Source organism: Charadrius vociferus, unplaced genomic scaffold (genome assembly GCF_000708025.1).
Source record: "Charadrius vociferus isolate BGI_N301 unplaced genomic scaffold, ASM70802v2 scaffold15, whole genome shotgun sequence".
Classification (NCBI taxonomy): Eukaryota; Metazoa; Chordata; class Aves; order Charadriiformes; family Charadriidae; genus Charadrius; species Charadrius vociferus.
Genome location: NW_009650064.1, coordinates 24576 through 45949, shown reverse-complemented (window position 1 = coordinate 45949; position 21374 = coordinate 24576). Strand labels below are relative to the sequence as shown.

General features: G+C 42.7%; 1 protein-coding gene across 1 annotated transcript; it reads left to right on the top strand.

Moving 5' to 3' along the window:
- Positions 1 to 541: 541 nt before the first annotated feature.
- Positions 542 to 17629, top strand: TRHR (thyrotropin-releasing hormone receptor; the record flags this gene model as incomplete). Its single annotated transcript, XM_009891796.1, has 2 exons — positions 542 to 1336; positions 17243 to 17629. Coding segments are annotated over exons 1-2 (1182 nt in total), but the record flags the coding sequence as incomplete, so codon positions are not given.
- Between the last annotated feature and the right edge of the window lie 3745 nt (positions 17630 to 21374).

Genomic DNA, 21374 nt, shown 5'->3' with positions numbered 1-21374 from the left:
CGCGAGATAACCATCTGAGAGCAGAGAGGGAAAGCAGCGTGGAGCAGAAAACCTGTGGGGTTTTACAAATCACTCTACTTTCACCTCCCGCTGCTGTCTCCACCCTCGGTGCGTTTCGACTCCTCCTGGAAAGCGGTGATGCTCAAGTCTGCCTGGACTGGATCAGCTCAGTCCCGTGCAATGCTTTAGCCAGCTGGCAGTGCAGGAGGGCTCTGCTTTCCCTGCCGCCCCTCCTCCTCCTCCTCCTCTGCAGGGGGGAAAGCTCCCATCTCCATATGAGAAAACAGCTTTTTAACCTGTGCGGATGAGCCGGAGTCTGAGAGGGATTAACCTGCCTGGTAATTGAATTTACAAAGACTGAAAGTCCAGGTGCTTTCCAATGAGTGGAGGACAGTACAGGAATGGAACTGTGACTACACAGAGAATGTGCTCTGGGGCTGCAGCTCACCCAGGCTCTGCTCCACTCACCCTTTTGCAGGGGACCATGGACAACATGTGCTGAGACCAAGCGCTGGGCAGAAGCAGCAGTGGGCTGGTGAAGATGGAGAATGGCACAGGGGACGAGCAGAACCAAACTGGGCTGCCACTATCAAGCCAGGAGATGATTACAGCTGAATACCAAGTGGTCACCATCCTCTTGGTTCTCCTCATCTGTGGACTGGGCATCGTGGGCAACATCATGGTGGTTTTGGTGGTCCTCAGAACCAAACACATGAGAACTCCCACTAACTGCTATCTGGTGAGTCTGGCTGTGGCAGATCTCATGGTGCTTGTGGCTGCAGGACTACCCAATATCACAGAAAGCCTGTATAGATCCTGGGTGTATGGCTACATGGGGTGTCTCTGCATCACTTATCTCCAGTACCTAGGGATCAATGCTTCTTCTTTTTCCATCACTGCCTTCACTATTGAGAGATACATAGCCATCTGCCACCCAATCAAAGCTCAATTCCTATGCACTTTTTCAAGAGCCAAAAAGATCATTATTTTTGTCTGGGCTTTCACCTCCATGTACTGTATGCTCTGGTTTTTCTTGCTAGATCTTAACACAGTAGTCTACAAAGACACTACTGTTGTATCCTGTGGCTACAAGGTGTCCAGGAGCTATTACTCTCCTATCTACATGATGGACTTCGGTATATTTTATGTTGTGCCAATGGTATTGGCGACTGTCCTCTATGGCCTGATTGCTAGAATACTGTTCCTGAACCCCATCCCTTCGGACCCCAAAGAAAACTCTAAGACATGGAGGAATGATGTGGCTCGCCAAAGCAAGCCTGTGAATTCCAAGATGACTAACAGGAGTTTCAATAGCACTATTGCTTCTCGAAGGCAGGTAGGAACAGAAGTTTGAAATGGCTTTCTGAAACGTAAAACCCACTTGTTTTAGGGATCGCTAGTATAAATGTGTGGAAGGGGGTAAAATATATTCTCCCTTTTTGCTAAGTAGTCGAGCTGAAATTATGTGATATGTATACACACACATAAATATGTTGGGTTTTTTTCTTGTCTATTCATTATTACCCACTGCAAGGCCTGAAAAATAAATATTATTTTATTTCCTATATGAAAAAGCAATTAGTAGTTGTCAATAAAGAATGAAACATTTTAAACTATAGTTTCGTTATATTGCAGGCTGTTAGTAAACCTGTCAAATATACAAAGTGACTTGAGTTATTTTTGAAATCTAAAGAGAGGGGAATAGCCTGGGAGTTTAGGAAGCTTGAGATTTTGTCCCGGCTAAGGCACTGTGTCACTCTGCAAATGCAGCCAAGTTGTTACTTTTCCTGTCTCTCATTCCCCCGTGAAAAGTCCCCTTCAGCTTAAGTCTGTATGTAAAAATGCTTCGTAAATGCTAGAGTAGCTTTGTTATTCGGTCTCCTATAAAATATTTTTATGTATTGACAGCTCAAAACTGAGGTATAGGTTTGACCGTCTTCTTTTTATATTGTTAAACACGCATGCTGCAATGTGTGATTATACAAGTAGAATATAGCTAGCAGATTAATTTTTGGCTATTTGCAATAAACCACAGCTGAAAAGGCTCAGGAGTGATGACTGCCTCATATTCACACAGCATGCAGCAGGTCATACAGCCGGGCGCAGTGCTGAGAGATGTGGGGTGCATTGCTTCGCAGCTGGCTCTGGGGAGCAGGCACCAGTGGGGTCAGGCAGCTCTATGGGAGTGTTGGGAAGCAATGTTCCACGCTGTGCAACTTGCCTCGCTGCCTTTGGCCGCCGCCGCAAGGCACCCCTGAGGGTGGCTTTGCCAAGCGGGATGCTTCTACCCCCAGCACTATACAGTTCCCTCCGGAAGCAAAGTTGAGGTGTGCAGCTTCTCAAACAAGCTGAGTGCCCCTCCTTGGGTGAGGGGTTGAACTTTATATTCTTCCTATTTTACATGGATTGTTACTGTTTAATGAGAGGGACCGTTTTCCCTCATTACAGAGATGGCAGTGACCTCAAAAATTAACTGAGCCACCTCCTAGAGCACCGAGCGTTCACAGAGCACTAGAACCATGCTTTGAAATGCACAACTGAAACATGTGCGCCAGGTTATATTTAATTATGTGTCTCCAATTGTAGTTAGTAGTCAGACTAGAAATGTTTAATTTTGCTTTTCTTTGTCCATCAATTAGTAGAAGAATATAATCTGCTTTTCAAGTTCTTAATATAACTTTAGTATACATGCTTGATTATGTGCGCTTAGCATCACTTGAAAAACAGGTAAATCTTTTACATTGAGCATTGCTGAAGGTGGATACTATTATATTATGAAACCAAAAAACAAGGAATATAATGTGATGTCTTTTATGTCTTGTAAAGACAGCAAGACTTTTTCTAAAAGCCTAAGTAACCCAATTGTTTAAAGTAGCACCATTTTGAGTAAAGCTAGCGTTTGCCTATAGCACAACATAGGAAGCAAAGCAAGGATAGCGTGGCATTATTAGTAATATTTTTTATATAATAGCAGCATGCAAAATATAGCCAGTGGTGTAAAATGGGAAAACACAAGTTCATATTCAAAGAAATCTAAAATGTCAACAGTTAGCAAAACACAAGCTAAAATTTCCTGCTGTTCTGGCAAAGACACGTATAGCTAACATTATAGTTTGGCCTCATATTGAGTTCTACTGTCATGTAAAACTGTCTATATGCCTTCTTGGAACTGTGCTTGCAATAGAGGGACAGAGTTGTATACGATGTCCAGCATGTGATCTGTAGAAAAAGTGACAGAAAATGTGGTGTACACTTCCTAGTTCTGTGGCAGTTCTCATATTTACCCAAGAACTTTTCTACAAAATGAAATTTGTGCATGTTCTTGTGCTGGGTTGGCTCCAGCTGCAGCCAAACACCCACCCAGTCACTTGCCCATTCTCCTCCCCCCCCCCCCCCCCCCAGCAGGATGGGAGAGAAAATGGGAAGAAGAGGAGCAAGAAACCTTATGGGTCAAGATAAGGACAGGAAGATAACTTAGCAGTTATCGTCATGGGCAATGCAGACTCAGGAAAAATAACTTCATTTATTGCCAATTTATTGCCCCTTGTTATAGCCACAGGTTACACTCAGTCCCTTCTGTGAGGCAACCAGCAGCATGGGGCCAGGGAGAGTTGCTATCAGGTTGCAGAGGTTTGTTACTCCTTCCTTCTCTTTTCCTCTGTTTCAGTGCATGTCCTCCATGAGCTGCAGCCCCTTCAGGTGGTGCCTGCTTTGCCAAGGAGCACTTCCTCCTCTGACTTTGGTGTTCCCTCTGCTGTTTCTCACTCTTTTGTTCTTTTCTCCCCCCTCTCTCTTTCCAGCATTTTTGCCATTTCTTAAACATGTTTTCACAGAGGTGCCACCAACTTGGTTGATGGGCTCAGCTGTGTCCTGTAGTGGACCTGTTGGTGTTGAATGGAACCATTTGTGTCCAGCACAGGGTGGCCCCAGGTCTCTTCTCAGAGAGGCCACCCCTGCAACCTCCCCACTGTCAAAATTTAGACATGGAAATTCAGTGCAGTTCCATTGAGTGATTATAAATAATTACTATTATAATTAACCTATTATGCGTTCACATTTATACAATGTACCAGAATGAAACAGTAAGTTAGATAGGTTTCCTCAACTTTCGTGAAGGCTTAACTTAGGAATTTCATAACCATTTTTGATGATGACTAATCCAACATGGCGGTATGTGAATTGATTTCCCCACTTAGTCTGACCTGGATCGCTTGACTAATCTGGATTTAGCTTGACCCAGACTGCCAGGTCATACCATTTTCTTTAATTTTTGTGGGACTTCCCATTACCTCATCTATGTTTGGAAAGCCTTCCATTGTTAAGAAAGGTAAAAACTTGCTCTTTACCTGGGTAAGAAAGCATTTCCTCCTCTACCTGTTGTTTTTTAGACTTTTTTTAACCTGTATTATTGTGTTAGCATATAGCTATGTATGTACTGTCAGCTTTCTGTTTTTAAATCTCCTTCCAAGAATTTGTCTTCTATGTACAGCCAATATCTTCTATATAAAGTCAATGCTTTTTATTGTGAGTCATACAGTTATGCAATTTCAGTTGCTGTCTTCAAAAATGACAATACATCACTTAGGTTCCTGGTATGAAAGTTAGCCCAGAACTAGAAGCCGACTGACTAAAAATGTGAAGACCAACTTGAAAACCATCCTGGATTCAACACCTAGGATGTTTCCTCATACCTGGCACCAACAGAAAGATCAGGGCAAGGGAGGAATAATCTGGATATGGCATCTAGAATAGCTCTGTCCTCAGGAAGGAAGCAAATATAGAGTAAAATAACCATTTCCTTACAACTGTAGAGGACAGCTACGTAAGCTGAGGCAAGGGGAGGGGGGATATGGCGGGAAGCTCAGCAGAGAGATAAACATGGGGAGGGGAGAGGTGGTTACTGCTGAAGGAGAATAAATGGACCTTGTTCGGTTTTGTCAGAACGGATATTTTCAGTCTCTGATGTAAACAGACATAACACCAGCACTGAAGGGGGAAAAAAGTGTTCAGGTGGTGAGCAGACTTTTGTTTTGTTTTCAAAACAGAACGGCAATTTAGAGCATTCTATGATTTAGAAAGAAGGCCTGGAATATATTTTAGAATGGTGAGTCAAGCCTATTTTAATATATTTTTCATGTGAGATGCCTAGGGATGAGCTCAACATGAAGTTATAGTACATCTCCAATGAACGAAAATCAGCTCTTCCAGGTAGAAAGTGGTCCTCTGTTTACTCATTCCACTCCCTGCCTTCACCCTCCCACCCACACAATTTAAAAGTCACTGATCTATGCTAGTTCTAGGAAATATTTATTTAATTCCAATGTCTGGAAAGCTAACAGGAACAAAATCTGTTTACTAAAGGATCAATACCCCCCATATGAACAACCACCAATGGACAAAACCTTCAAAGCCCTCTTCAGGGCCCCCTGAAGTTTTTGTTCAAAGCACTGCAAGACAAAACTCAACAGGGAAGACAAGGAAAAAAAAAAAAAGAAAAAGAAAAAAAAACAGGTCTAAAAATCAGTCTTTTTTATGAAATGTCAAAAGAGAGGGAAAGGCACAAAATAAACTTTTTTTCTCATGAAGTGTCTCTGTTTCTAACACATTTTTGTTTCACTGGACAACAACTGTTACTGCTGATGTTGAACAACTACCGAAATTATGACTTACTTGTTTACACTGCAAACTAAAGTTCTTCCAAGAAAGGAGCACCAATACGTACCCACAGGATGTGTCAAACTCCATTCTTACATCCAATTCTGAAGAACTAAACCAATCCCACTTATGCAACATTTATTCTGTTTTACAGAACTGTACTGGCTAGCAGGGTGTGATAGAAGTATCTTAAAGGTTTTCAGAAAGAAAATTAGTTTTATTTGGCAGTCAGGCACTGCTTCGTACATGGGAGTCTGTTTCCAATTCACTTTGTACTTTCCATCAGGCTCCTGGTGTCCCGGAAGGAAGAGAAACCTGTTCATTCTGCCTCTTCATTGTCAGAAGCTAAATTCAGCTGATCCCCTCTTTATGGAAAGCAGTAAGAGTCATTTATTGTCTTTGCAGAGCTTGTGATCAGCTGCTACAATTCAGTAGGCAAAACTTGACTTTCTCCTGAGGGAAGATGTCTGCCAGAAGAAAGCAAGATATTGGTATCACAGAATCACAGAATCATAGAATCTTCAGAGTTGGAAGGGACCTCTAGAGATCATCTAGTCCAACTCCCCTGCGAAAGCAGGATTGCCTAGAGCACATTACTCAGGACTGCATCCAGGCGGGTTTTGAAAATCTCCAGAGAAGGAGACTCCACAACCTCCCTGGGCAGCCTGTGCCAGTGCTCTGTCACCCTGACCATAAAGAAGTTTTTCCGTGTGTTGGAACGGAACTTCCTATGTTCCAACTTGTGCCCGTTGCCCCTCGTCCTGTCACTGGGAACCACCGAGAAGAGTCTGGCTCCATCCTCCTTCAACCCACCCTTGAGATATTTGTCAGCAGTAATAAGGTTTCCCCTCAGCCTTCTCTTCTCCAGGCTAAAGAGTCCCAGCTCTCTCAGCCTTTCCTCATACGGGACATGCTCCAATCCCTCAACCATCTTGGTTGCCCTTCGCTGGACTCTCTCCAGCAGTTCCCTGTCCCTCTTGAACTGGAGACCCCAAAACTGGACACAGTATTCTAGTTGTGGCCTCACCAGTGCCGAGTAGAGGGGGAGAATGACCTCCCTCGACCTACTAGACACACTCTTCCCTATGCAGCCCAGGATTCCATTGCCCTTTTTGGTGGCAAGGGCACATTGCTGGCTCATTGACAATTTACTATCTACCAGGACCTCCAAATCTTTCTCCTCAGAGCTACTTCCCAGCAGGTCCACCCCTAACCTATACTGGTGCCTAGCATTCTTCCTCCCCAGGTGCAGGACCCTGCACTTGCTTATGTTGACCCTCATTAGATTCCTACCTGCCCAGCTCACCTGCCCACCTGGATGGCAGCGCGGCCCTCTGGAGAGTCAGCCACCCCTCCCAGTTTGGTATCATCAGTGAACTTGCTGAGGAAATGCTCCATTTTCAGAGGAATCCGTTTCTGCTCAAGGCTACGTGGCATTAGGCCCCGAGGAATCAACTAGTGTGAGACTTGCTTTTAGTATTGAAACATGAAGATAAGCCTTCAAGCTTGTGTTTAGTTTGTGACTAAAGAAAAATCTTAAACACCTATCAGGTCTGATAGAGCTGGACATGACTGCGTTGAATGGGCTTTCAGCTATGCTCTGCAAATAAAATAACCTTGCTAGACTGAAATTCGTATATAGCTGAACGACACTGTGGGAAAGCATTTGACTGCCAATAGGGCCTCTCAATGATAAACAGCAATATAATATTTTTTCAACAGAAGATTTGGAGAAAATGAAAAGGTGACTATGAGTAAGGTGAGACCTTTTTGACCACAATGAAACTATAGAGTATTTCTGCTGGGTGATTTGAATAATTTGAACCTGAGAAAACAGAATTAAATAGTTCTGGTGTACATAGAATGATAGAATAATAGAATAGTTTGGGTTGGAAGGGACTTTAAAGGTCATTTAGTCCAAGCCCCCTGCAATGAGCAGGGACACCTTCCACTAGATCAGGTTGCTCAGAGCCCCGTTCAACATGACCTTGAATGTTTCCAGAGATGGTGCATCTGAAAAATCTTAAACACCTATCAGGTCTGATAGAGCTGGACATGACTGCGTTGAATGGGCTTTCAGCTATGCTCTGCAAATAAAATAACCTTGCTAGACTGAAATTCGTATATAGCTGAACGACACTGTGGGAAAGCATTTGACTGCCAATAGGGCCTCTCAATGATAAACAGCAATATAATATTTTTTCAACAGAAGATTTGGAGAAAATGAAAAGGTGACTATGAGTAAGGTGAGACCTTTTTGACCACAATGAAACTATAGAGTATTTCTGCTGGGTGATTTGAATAATTTGAACCTGAGAAAACAGAATTAAATAGTTCTGGTGTACATAGAATGATAGAATAATAGAATAGTTTGGGTTGGAAGGGACTTTAAAGGTCATTTAGTCCAAGCCCCCTGCAATGAGCAGGGACACCTTCCACTAGATCAGGTTGCTCAGAGCCCCGTTCAACATGACCTTGAATGTTTCCAGAGATGGTGCATCTACCTCCTCTTTGGGCAATCTGCCAGTGTTTCATCACCCTCACAGTAAAAATTTATTCCTTTTGTCTAGTCTAAATCTTCCCTCTTTTTGTTTAAAACCTTTACCCCTTGTCCTATCACAACAGACCCTGCTAAAATGTTTATTGCCATCTTTTCTGTCAGCCCCCTTTAAGTACCGAAGGGCTGCAATAAGGTCTCCCCGAAGCCTTCTCTTCTCCAGACTGAACAACCCCAACTCCCTCAGACTGTCCTCATAGGATAAGTGTTCCAGCCCTCTGATCATTTTTGTGGCACTCCTCTGGACCCACTCCAACAGGTCCATGTCTTTCCTATACTGAAGGCTCCAGTGCCGGACACAGTACTCCAGGTGGGGTCTCACCAGAGCAGAGTAGAGGCGCAGAATCACCTCCTTTGCCCTGCTGGCCACACTTCTTTGATGCAGCCCAGGATGTGGTTGGCTTTCTGGCCTGTGAGAGCACACTGTTGGCTCATGTCCAGCTTTTCATCCACCAGCACCCCCAAGTTCCTCTCTTCAGGGCTGCTCTCAATCAATTAATCCCTCAGTCTGTATTGATTTGGGGGGTTGCCCCAACCCATGTGCAGGACCTTGCACTCGGCCTTGTTGAACTTAATGAAGTTCACATAGGCCTACTTCATGAGCTTGTCCAGGTCCCTCTATATGGCATCCTGTCCCTCAGGCATGTCAACCACACCCCTCAGCTTGGTGTTGTCTGCAAACTTGCTAAGGCTGCTCTCAATTCTACTGTTTATGTCATTGATGAAGATATTTGAAAAGCCAATCACACTGTCTACGTCATTGGTGAAGATATTAAACAGTACCAGTTCCAATACAGAGCCCTGAGGGACACAACTTGTCACTGATCCCCATCTGGACATCAAGCTGTTAACCTCTACCCTCTGGGTGCAACCAGCCAACTGATACCTCATCTACCAAACAGTCCACCCATCAAATCCATATCCCTCCAATTTAGAGAGAAGAGTCTTGTGGGGGACTGCATCAAAGGCCTTACAGAAATCCAAATAGACAACATTCATAGCTCTTCCCTTGTCCACTGGTCTAGTCACTCCATCATAGAAGGCCACTAGGTTGCTCAGGCAGGACTTGCCCTTGGGGAAGCCATGTTGGCTGTCTTGGATCACCTTCCTGTCCTCCATGGGCCTTAGCATAACTTCTAGGAGGATCTGTTCCATGATCTTCCTAGGCACAGAGGTGAGGCTGACGGATCGGTAATTCCCAAGGTCCTCCTTTCTACCGTTTTTAAAAATAGGTGAAATGTTTCCCTTTTTCCAGTACCAGGGACTTTACCTAACTGCCATGACTTTTCAAATATCATGGGGAGTGGCTTGGCAACTACATCAGCCAATTCCCTCAGGACTCTGGTATGTATCTTCTCAGGTCCCATAGACTTCTGTATGTTCGAGTTCCTCAGGTGGTCACGAACCTGATCTTCTCTTGCACCAGCAGGGACTTTGCTCCCCCAGTCCTTATCGTATGGTCCATCCATTCAAGAGGGAAGACAATCTCTCTTCAATGAGAAGAGAGATTGCTGGTAAAGACTGAAGCAAAAAAGTTGTTGAGTACTTCTCCTTGTCCATTGTTACCAGTTTGCCAGTCTTGTTCATGATGGGGAGTATGCATTCTTTGAGCTTCTTTTTCTGGCTGACATACCTGTAGAAGCGCTTCTTATTATTCTTTATGTCCCTTGCCAAGTTCAGCTCCAGCTGCACCTTAGCTTTCCTGATCCCATCCCTACACAACTAAGCAGCATCCCTATACTGTTCCCAGGATACCTGTCCCTACTTCCACTGCTCATGCATTTCCTTCTTGCACTTTAGTTTGACCATCAGGTCTTGACTTAGCCATGCTGGTCTCTTGCCTTCTTTTCCTGATTTCTTACGCCCTGGGGATTGACAGCTCTTGTGATCTGTTGAAAGTCTCCTTAAAGATCTGACAGCTCTGTTCTGCTCCCTTGTCCCTGAGGGGAGGAACACATTTCCTCAAGTTGAACAGGAGGGAAGTTGAGAAAGCAAAGTTTTCCAGCACACTTCAGTTGAACCCAGGTCACAGTAGATGAAACTTGAAAGCTTAACAGAGGAAAGATCAATACGATTAGAAGACGATATCATGGCAAAGAGTATCTCTTAAGGCCAGACAGTTCAAAGTCCCATTTATTTGATTCAGAGCCAAAGAAGGAACTTCAATGCAAATTCAATGTTAAGATTTATTTAACAACTGTATGATCATTTGGACAGATTATCACAGGTCCCGAGGAAGTGAATTAAAGTTGATATCTATTCACTCACCAGAAAATACAGACTGGATTTGGAGCCAAGCAACCAAACACGTTGGTTGAATGCTTAAGGAATCCTGGACTTCATGAAGCCCTGGGAAACTGTGATTGTTGTCATGGAACTAGGGTAAAAACTGCATGTATTGGCAAGAAAGATTGAACGTGATCCAAAGGATCATAAGCCAACAAGGGACTTTGTCTCAGACCCCTCGGGACCTTAAAGAAATTTCCCTCCAATATTTCGTTATAATTTCACAGAATCACTGATGCTGTCAGGTGCCTCTAGAGATCATCCAGACAAACCCCTATGGTAGTACCAATTTCAGTGGTGCTGCAGTTGGCTGAAAACATCTGGATTGTTAGCCTTCTGGGTAGCTGTTCTTCTGCAACTTTGTTTTAGTTTCTTCATTGCAGTTGCAAAGGCAGATGCAACAGATAGATAGGTCTCTTGTTTTTCAGCCGTGCATTAGCCTACCAATTTGTCTTTGCTGTTCCAAAATGGGCTGTTACTGGTACTTGCAAACCATCCATATTGTTAAGTTTCCAGAAAATACATTCACTGAGTGTACCCTAATCAAAATTAATAGCAATTGAGCAAACGCTAACTGCAATTGCAGGCATTTATAGTATATATTACAGTGTATATATATAGTATTATAATATAAATTATAGTATCTATTATACTATATATAAACAGTAATGTGCATGCATAAATTCATGCATAAAACCTGGAAAAAATACAAGTGCTTGTCCCTAAGATTTGACCATATTGTCCATTGCCAAAACCAGCAAAATCGAATTGCTCATTGCCTCTATCAATAGCAGTTCATATTCAACTTATATTCACAAATATCATCTTCAACTTTACAAATGCCTGAAATTAAGCTAATAATCATTTAGTCTTTACTCATAGTCTTCCTTTCTGCATCTTCACATGATAAAGTACTATAAGTATCAAAATAAATCTCAACATTTCTTTTTCTTTGATTTTTCGTATACAGTACCACCACAATTCCACTTCTAAACTGTCTTTGCTTGCAGAAATAAAAGAAATAGTGGCTCCTATTTGAGCTTTGGAAAGTTTAGACACTTACTTTACAGTTGTTGTTTAGGGAATGAATTCAGAGCAGATCGGCACCTGTGATGGTAAAAGCTGAAGGTTGATGCCAGTTTCCCTTCTTGTCCATTTTAGGCATATTATTCCCAAGTCTTTTATTAAAAAGACAAGAGGGAAAGAAAGGTTTCATTTCATGAACAGAAAACGTGTTATTCAAAGTACATCAGGGCAGATTTCACAATAAAACAATGTTTCACTAACAAGTAACACCAACCAACATTAAATGTTTCTTTACAACATACAGTACAAGGGAGAAAAGCTATTTCTGCTTTTTAAATTTTTTTTTCTGCGGGTGTTTAATTTTGCTAACAGTGCTTTTTTTTTTGGTTGTTGGTTTTGTTTCTTGTTTTTTCCCCAACTAGCCCCAATCTCTCAGCATTTCTAAAACACTAACATTTTTTCTTCTCATTATTTGAACCATTTTGTTCTGTCCAGACACAAGAAAATGTCTTGAAGACTCAGGCTTTGCAGGAAGGAAGAAGAGAGTGAGAGAACTTAAAACTGAAGGGCAGAAAAAGCATTTGCCTGCCACACAGGAAAACTTTGAAAATGCAGGGAAAATTAAATCTTTTTTTTTTCAAAGAGTACCCGTTCTGTGAGCTACCTTGGTAAGCAGCTCATTACCTTTTAAAAGAGAGCAAGAGGACAGGGGAAGCAGATGGGAAGACAAAGAAGCAGCCTAGTTCCCTTTTATAGCAGCTAAGAGCACACACATTGTCTGGCTGATGTGCTCATGAAAACACAACCTAAGCCATGTGCTTCCTTTTCTCTTTCCCTTTTTTTCATTTGTCTGGTCCTCCAGATGAGGTCCTGGTTCTGGATGTGTTGATCTCATCCACACTTCCATTTTATCCCATCTAGCTCAACCAACACATCCCAATATTTTTTCTTGTGCATTTCAATATGAACATTGAACTACATATTTTCAGGTAGATTTCATACTTTCCCCAAAGGAATTTCGTGTTTCCTCAGGTATCAAGGGGACTGTGAAAAATAAATACAGACTTTGATAGCAAGTGTGTTTATTTATACTTGGGATGGGATCCGACTCACTTAACATTGTGCATATCTCACATAGTTGCTTAGTCCAGTCAAATCATCTAAGGTCCCTGCATGGTCAATTAAAAAAGGTAGGTTACTCTCTAGAGAAAGTGCTCTCTTAGTCATTGATACAGTAGATGATGATGTGCCCTCTAGAGAAACCTCCCTCTTCTCTCACAGCAGAGCAAGCACAGATTCCATCTTTCAAAGCAAGATAAATTCTGTATGGCTTACCTGAAACCCTCGATCACATTGCTTAGTTTCACTTGCAGTGTTATTATATCAAGACCTTAATCCTTTTATTTACTTAATCCTCCTCCTCATTGTACAACTTCTTCTGGATTACAAAGTCACGGGCTGGCATATACAATCTCTGTGCCTTGCAATGAACACCACCAACCACAAGAAAAAAAAAGTACTATTTCACGACTTTAAAACACCAGAGTGATTCTGTGGCACTGTAACTTAGTAACTATGACTATTACTTTTACCTATCAATATGTAAGAAAGATCAGTGTTCAAAGGAGAAGGAAAAAACTACCAAACTGTTAGTACTATGGTCGTGAAAATGTCTCGTAAAAGCACTTTCTCAGAATGACGAGGTTTTGCAGCAGGAAGGAAAAGGATAATACCAATTCAGAATTAAAATATTGGGAATCTATTTAGTAAAAAACATTTTAAATATTTTTCAGAACATTCTTAGAAACCAAAACATAGGGCTTGAAGAGTGGTTGTACACAGTCAATCTCAAGCACTTCGCTATCATTCAAAGTACACTTGAAATTTGGACTAAAAGCCAAAGCCTTTTAATCATGTTTTCAATCTCCTTAACTAAAAACAATTTGTACTCTGAGTATAGGATATACAGTGCACATCTACAAGAAAAGAGCCATTAGTGTATGCTTGCCTTCACCTGATTAATGAAATCAGGACGCTAGTGCCTCTGCATTCAGGGAGTTTTGCTGTACGGTTAGAGACAACAGGTAATAAAAAGCAGGTTCCTAAAAAAGTTTGTCCCTTAGCACTCCACTGAGGTAAAATAATTACACACACACACACCCCCAAATGATACCTACTTATGCTTCATATGAGGTGGTTTGAAAATGGGTATGGCAGTTTGCTTAAGCAAAGTGGACGAAACTTTCCTCCAAGCTGTTTCTGTGCAGTCTCATCAGTCCCAGTGCAGATTTTTGGTGTGGATAAGAAAGCAGCTTTGGCCTAAATCCTGTGTTTAGAAGCTGCATTCATCTGTAAAGGCAAATTCAGGTGAAAAAAAACAAGTCCAGCGCATGTTTCAGCACCTTTGGGTCAGAAGCCCTGAGGGGTGCCTCAGCCTGCGGTGGGGTGGCAAGCCCTCTGGCCATGCTGGGGAAAAAGTGAGCAGTGCCAGAGCACCTTCTAGGAGCTGCTTTCATCTTCACAAAGGTCATGCTCTGAAGTAGGCGGTCATGAAAAGACACTGCCTCGGGAGCCAGCTCAGGGAGGATTTACCTATGGGCATGTAACTATCTGAACTCAGGGCTTTGGAGTGGGTCTTGGAGACACAACCACTACTGGTCAGGTGGATCAGGCCATTGAATTGCTGCCTGGCAATATAGACCTTGTGTCCGATTTGGGGTTTTTTTGGCAGCTTTGGAAGAACACACTGCAGCCAGTTTAAAATGATGGTGAATTCTCCTCATTGGCCTGCACAGACTGAACCACCAAGAGGTGCCATCCATGGCCACATGGTTCTGCCTCTTCTCCTGCACTTCCTGTAGATCCTGTGGCAGAATATGGGTACAGGAGTTGGATCGTTACCCTGAGCAAACAAAATCCCAGCTCTACAGAGAAGTGCTTAGTTTTCAGTTGGACCAACAGTCTGACCTGACTGGCATCCCATGTGGGGCCAGCACAAGGAGGGAGGTGAGAAGAGGATTGCCCTTTTAGCTGCAGTCACAGGTTACTTTGGCTTCAGTTTACGTTAATGCCAGGAAACTCTGGAATCTGAGCACTGCAAGACAATGTCTTACCTGGCATAAAGCCTGACAGTGTGAAGCTAACCTTTTTGGCATTCTTAAACACATTTGAACCTGCAGACTGAATTGATCTCAGCTTAGGGCACTTTGTGCTGTAACCACGATATTTTTTATCTGGTACTAACAGCCAGTTCTAATATATTGTCAAATCACAACCTCAGTAAGCTGAACATGGCAGCAGTACAAGCTAGTGGTGCTAGATAGAAGGAAAATGCACAGCAGGCTGCCAGTATACATAAATTCAGCTAATAGTTTGCACACTGCATACATATATGCCTTTGAGGCACATAGGACCCAGTCACTTCAAGAGTAACAGCTTTTTTTCATTGCTGTAAAGCAGTAATTGTGTGACTCTCAACTATCCCCTTCCTGACAGTAAGATCCATTTATTTCTAGTTCAACCCAGGATTCAAACTGAGGGGTGCACATTGTAAGTGATTCTCTGAGCAATTGCTCTTTAAAGACATGCTCAGAAGAAATGTAAATTGCCATTGATCAGTAAGTATGACAACAGAGTCCCCTGCTGAGTTTCTGGTGGCAAAGTACTTTGATGCCTGTGTAGACTATTACCCACCTGCCCTCTGAATGCCTGAGCTGACACATCTGTTAGTTGGGCTCAGTCCCATTGTTAATTCAAGCTCCACAAATGGTTGCTTTCTTCCTTTAAATGTGGATTATTTTCCACGATTATTCTCAGTGGAATGGATTTGATCCGTTTGGAGGTTCAGGCTGGAGCTGAGATGGAGGGAGGAGAGATAGGTGGTGAGGAGCTCTGAGTCTTCCTCAGCTAGAGCCGGCAAGCACTGGGTCACCTCGCTCTTTGCAGCCATGTTCACAGGAGTGGTCCTTTTAGAAATGTTTCGGAGATAAGGAAAAAAACATCCTTTTAGCTACCTGAGACATTCACATTTGCATTTTGCTCTATTATGATGATGGTTTGTGTACAGTAAATAAGAAAAGCAGCCTACAAGTCAGAAGGAAATGTATCACTCAAGTGACAAAAAAAAGGAAACAATATTTCTCATTTTTTACTTCTGAACACTGTTGTAGGGAAATCAAAAGCAGGAGTGAAGGGAGAATTATAGGATCAAATTGTAGCCTTTGAATATGGGCGTTTGAAGATAGATACATAGCTACAGATATATCAATATGTAATTTTGCTCTTCATACCATTCTTTATCAAAATATGTGTAAAAAAACAGACAAATTTGGTTATATGTTTATGTGCCTTTCTAGACAGCTATAAGAAAATGCATCCCATGAGACTGCAGACTTTCTATATAATGAACTATCCGATCAGGAGACAAGAGAATTATATATTCTCTTACAAGTTCAAACAAGTTCAAACAAGAAAACACGCCTAAAACTGGCATGTAATAGTGATTGTAGTGGAGATATCTCCCCCACCTCACTTCTGTTGAAACTCATCTCTTATTGATCTACATCCACCCTTTCCGCAAGCAATGAAATTATAACCCATGCAGCCAGAATGTATCCTGTGGTTACAGGTGTTGCTGTTCCGTTGAAGTGTAACTTCAGGTACCCAGAGAGAAAGAAAGTACAACATGACTGAAGCAAAGGTAAAAAGAAGTTCTTTAAACTAATCCATCAATAGGCAACAACAGGTTTATGTCAAGAAGAAAGGCAAATAGTAAAAAAAAAACATAGTCAAAAGAAGCAGTTGCAGCTCACCAAAATCAGTGGCAACGCTTTCCAGTTCCCGCACACACAGTTAACCAAATAATCTCCTGACTCACACCATATTGTCCCACTTTCACATCTCACTGTACTTTCTACCTTGTTTCTTAATACCTTTCAAACTTTCTATAATCGACTAGGGAACACCATATATACTAGCATTAAATTATTTACAAGATAAAGACTCTTTTTACAGTTATTTTTTTCTAACTACTTAATTATTTCTTGTTCACTTCATTTCAGCTGTCCTGGGTATCCCCAAAGGTTGTATTTTTCTTTATTCAAAACCAATCTACAGAACAGATGAAAGTTCTTATAATAATCAAGTTTTATCAATAATCCCCTTTTCCTTGGCTGCATAAACTTTAATTGACATTTCAGAGTAAATATCAAATAATGAAGATCTAATTAAATATCGAGGATTTGAGGAATAGGAATAAATCTTTTTTTATTATTTTATTGCATTGCTTTTTGCTTTTGTAAACTCTTAGGGTGGTTGTTAATGCAGATAATCTGAGTAGGCTTTAGGTTCAATTACTCTACAGGCTGTACTAGTCTAAAGGAGGAGGTCTATTGTGATTGGAAAAAATGGCCAAAAAATTTGTATCAACACCGCCTTCCAGCTTGAGAAGCTGCAAATCCTCAGGTCTATAACAATTAGCTTTCAGGGATGTCATCTGGAAGAAATCATTTAGTAAAAACTAGGAGGAATTTGGAGCCAGTTTATTTTTTCCTTCTTACTGTAGAAAACCTTTCTGAATCAAATATTGATCAAAAATTCTCTGCTGAAGAGACTGTCTGTAGTTTTGCTTTGGCCCTAGAGATGTAGGAATGCACATGTTGCTTTCAAGATAAGTACTAACATTCTGCCCCTCTTCTGTCTACCTCTGTGTTCCCCCAGGTTACTAAGATGTTGGCTGTGGTGGTGGTCCTGTTTGCATTTCTGTGGATGCCCTACCGCACACTTGTGGTGGTCAACTCCTTTCTCTCCAGCCCCTTCCAAGAAAACTGGTTCCTGCTATTTTGCAGAATCTGTATTTATTTAAATAGTGCCATTAATCCTGTAATTTACAACCTTATGTCCCAGAAATTCAGAGCAGCCTTCAGGAAACTCTGCAACTGCCAGCAGAAACGGGACAAGAAACCGGCCAACTACGGTGTGGCCCTAAATTATAACGTCATCAAAGAGTCTGATCACTTCAGCACTGAACTAGAAGATATTACCATCACGAATACCTATCTGTCCTCTGCAAAATTGTCCCTTGGTGATACGTGTTTGTCATCTGAGGTAACAGTTAATACATTTTAATGTTTGGTGTATAGTCCTCCTGAACCAGAGCATGTTCATATGCACGGGGCTGTGCTGGAATAGCTTTCAGCTGGGGCAGCACAGCGGAGGACCAGGGAAGGCTGGTAGTGATAGACAATACACCACCAAACAGGGCATGGTGGGGAGGGAGAGTTGCCCAGCTCTGGAAAGTGATGGTCTCAAAGTGCCTTGTGCCAACCATGTGAGCTGGTTAAACCTTACTCCCTGAGGAGAAGAGGGCAATGGTGGAGCATCAGAGAGTGGTGCTTGGGCATGGTGCCTCATGTACATGTCTGGCAGGGGGGTGGGCATTGGTGTCTGAGCTGAGAGATGCGTCCCAGGCGTGTTCTGGCTGCCAGCAGGAGGGCAATGGGGCGTTTGCTTGTCCCTCAGCCCCTGGCTCCAGATTGGGGTTAACTAACCCAGTGCCACCATGCACCTGGTGCTAAGAGAAGATATGGATTCACCCACAACAGCACTCTGGTGCTGAAAGTGCTGAAAGCCACATCCTTTTCCGCGCTACCTGCACCATCCCTGTGTGTAGCACCTCTCCCTAACTCAGCTCTGTTCTAAGTGGTGATGCACGTTACTTTCATGGTGCTTTTTTACACAGTACTGCTTAAATGCTGTTCATAAATTTGTATACCTTAGGTCTTACAACATAGAAGAGCCACAGAGAAGCTTAGTTTTCCATTTCCTTTTGTAGATGATATGAAAATGAAAATGAGTTCTTTCTCAGTTTCGTTCTTCTCTCCTAACTTTCAGGCGTGAGGCCCACCTTGTTCTGGGTATGCAGTCATATAAAACCTTTGGATGCTCTGTTCCCACCAACCTATATCAAATGTAAAAGCATTTCTGCTCGCAGAATTGCAGGAGTTACCATATATCTCTACAAACCCGTCTGTGTCCTACAAGAAAAAGTAGCCTCTTGGGGAGTGAAAAAGAATATATACTACTAACTGAACGAAGCACTTAACACAACATAACTTTAAGCAGGTGAGTTGACTTCAGAGGAATGCCCAAGTCCTTCATCTCACATATTGGCCCAACAGCAGTCTGCGCTCTCAGAAAGGTCAAAGCTGCCCAGGACCTCTCCACGGACGCAGAGCGGGACAGTGGATGATGCTCCTAGTGAAGGTGAGAGGCAAGGAGAGGAGCTGCCCTCCTGCGCTGCTGCTGCCTGTCCTGAGAGCAGTGGCACCGCACTGGGCAGTTCCAGCAGGGTCCGTCCGACAGCAGCCAGAACCGCTGCCAGCTACAATAATTACCCACCATTGACTCCCTCATCCCACAGCAGTGCAAATCTAATTGCAGGCATCATAACATGCTTCAATAAGCAGATATCTGATGGCAAAGAACACAAAATCTCTTTTTTTTTTTTTTTCTTTCACCTTGAACGGCATGAAATTGGAAGACCATTCAATGAATTCACAGCAGGGAATAAACAAATTAAAAAGTCAGTAGGAAGCTATATAAAAATCACATTTTTTTCAGCAAGCTAGTTTATAGATGTGCCACTTTAAATTTAAGTCTCAGCTAATACTAAATCCTGTCTGAACTTGACATGTATTGAAGAGTATTGGACAGGCTTTTATTAGTTAATTTTCTCTTGGTTCAATAGTAATTTTATCTCAGACCGCTGTAGGGGGCTTAAAGCTTCAATATAGATAATATCTAGGGAAAAGAGGAAAATTGAGTGAAAAACATAACTTTTTAAATTTTTCATCTCAAAGGTTATCCATTCAAATACTTCAGGACATAAAACAGTGTTTTGAAAGATTGATCAGCTGTATATTTGGTTGGAAAGAGAAAATACAGTGAAAGCAGTGCTACCATTTCTTCATTTTTCTATTTCACTGTAATATTCCCTTTACATGATAACCTTTAGCACGAGTTTAGATAATCTGGAGCCAGAGACAAAAAAATTATGTTATAAAAGACCAGTTTCTAGGCTGTGCTCACCCTCCTCGCTCTGGCTGCAGCGGAGGTTACCGAGCTCCACAGCTCATCCCTGTTCTGGGCAAGAAGTCACCTTGGCTTCTCATTTGCAAGCACAGCCGCTTCCCTGCTCTTTGCTTGCCGGTGACAAGCATCCTGGGGCCACCGTCTCCCCACTTGCAGTCTGAACTCAGTGTGTAACTTCGGCTTTGCTCTAGACCAGCTTGTGTTCTTGCTAGAACTATATTTTCCCATTCCTGGGTAGCGGTAACAGAAACTGGGGAAGACACCTGCGTGTTCTTGTTCATTGTGAATATTTTGCACAGCTTTTGTACATGACATTAAAAAAGCTGCAAAAAATAATTGTTCTAGTAAAAATCCCGTCCAGTGTGGGATGACAGGCAGCCTCACTAGCACTGTAAGGCTTTCCTATCCAGTTTCTCTTTGCATGTACAGACAATTCCCCAATTCAAATAACTTTCACTTACATTCAGCTGTATCTGCAAACTTAAAGAGAACTAAAAATACTCTGATAGCTCTTAGATTTAAATTTCAATATGAACCCATGTCTGCTGCATCCCAAAGCCTCCATTTGACATTTTTTGGGTGGCAAGGAGGAAGGACATGGTCCGTATCCTGCTCTGTTTCCATCCTTGCTTTAGCATCTGTTTTAAACTTGCAGAGGTCCCCAGGTACTTTCTGCCTCAGCAGAGTGATGGCAGGGCACGCAGGTCACCAGCAGCAGGAGGTTTTCAGCCAGCAGTACAGACATGGCAAACTTACTCCAGAAAGCCCTTTCTGTCTTTTATTTCCATCAGCACTTTGCCTTTTCATTTTGGCAAGCAGAGGGGGCCAGACCCTGGGGGTTTCCTGCTTCCTGAGAGTTTTACCTCGAATCATGGGGTCGGTGTTAAGACCAGGCAGCCCACCGGACTGGAGGCAGGCTGGACGATGGACTCTCTCCTCTGAGGCATAGAGCAGGCAGAGCGTGGGCTGGAGCAGAGCCGGCAGCTGAACCCGCAAGGGCTGTGCTGCAAAGTTTTCTAAATCCTCTGCTTTGGGACCCACATAACTGGAAAGGGGATGTCCAGACTCTTTGCTGATTTGCCTGGAGAAGAGAAGGCTCTGAGGAGATCTTATTGCGGCCTTCCAGTATCTGAAGGGGGCCTACAGGAGAGCTGGGGAAGAACTTTTTACTAGGCCATGTAGTGAGAGGACGAGGGGGAATGGCTTTAAACTGGAAGAGGGCAGGTTTAGATTAGATATTAGGAAGAAGTTTTTCACTTTGAGGGTTGTAAGGCACTGGCACAGGTTGCCCAGAGAGGTTGTTGAGGCCCCATCCCTGGAGGTGTTCAAGGCCAGGCTGGACGTGGCCCGGGGCAACCTGGTCTAGTGGGAGGTGCCCCTGCCTATGGCAGGGGGGTTGGAACTCGATGATCTTCAAGGTCCTTTCCAACCTAGACCATTCTATGATTCTATGACTCTATGATTTTAAAATAATAAGGAAAAAAATAAAATGACAAAGTAAGTCACGTGGCAGCCATGCAGGCAAAGCTGACCAGGGTTCACACGTCCAGAGAGAAAAATACCAATGTTACTCTAGAGGGAGCACTGAGCAATCTTATCTCATAAATGCAATACTATAGCAGTGACATACACCCTGAACAAACCTTTCCTTTGAACAGCTTGATGTGAAATTTCAGTCCTATGGCATTTTACTGCTCGTGAAATTTCAGTTCTACAGTATTTTACTGCTCACACTTGCTTAAAGCTACAGTTTGCCACC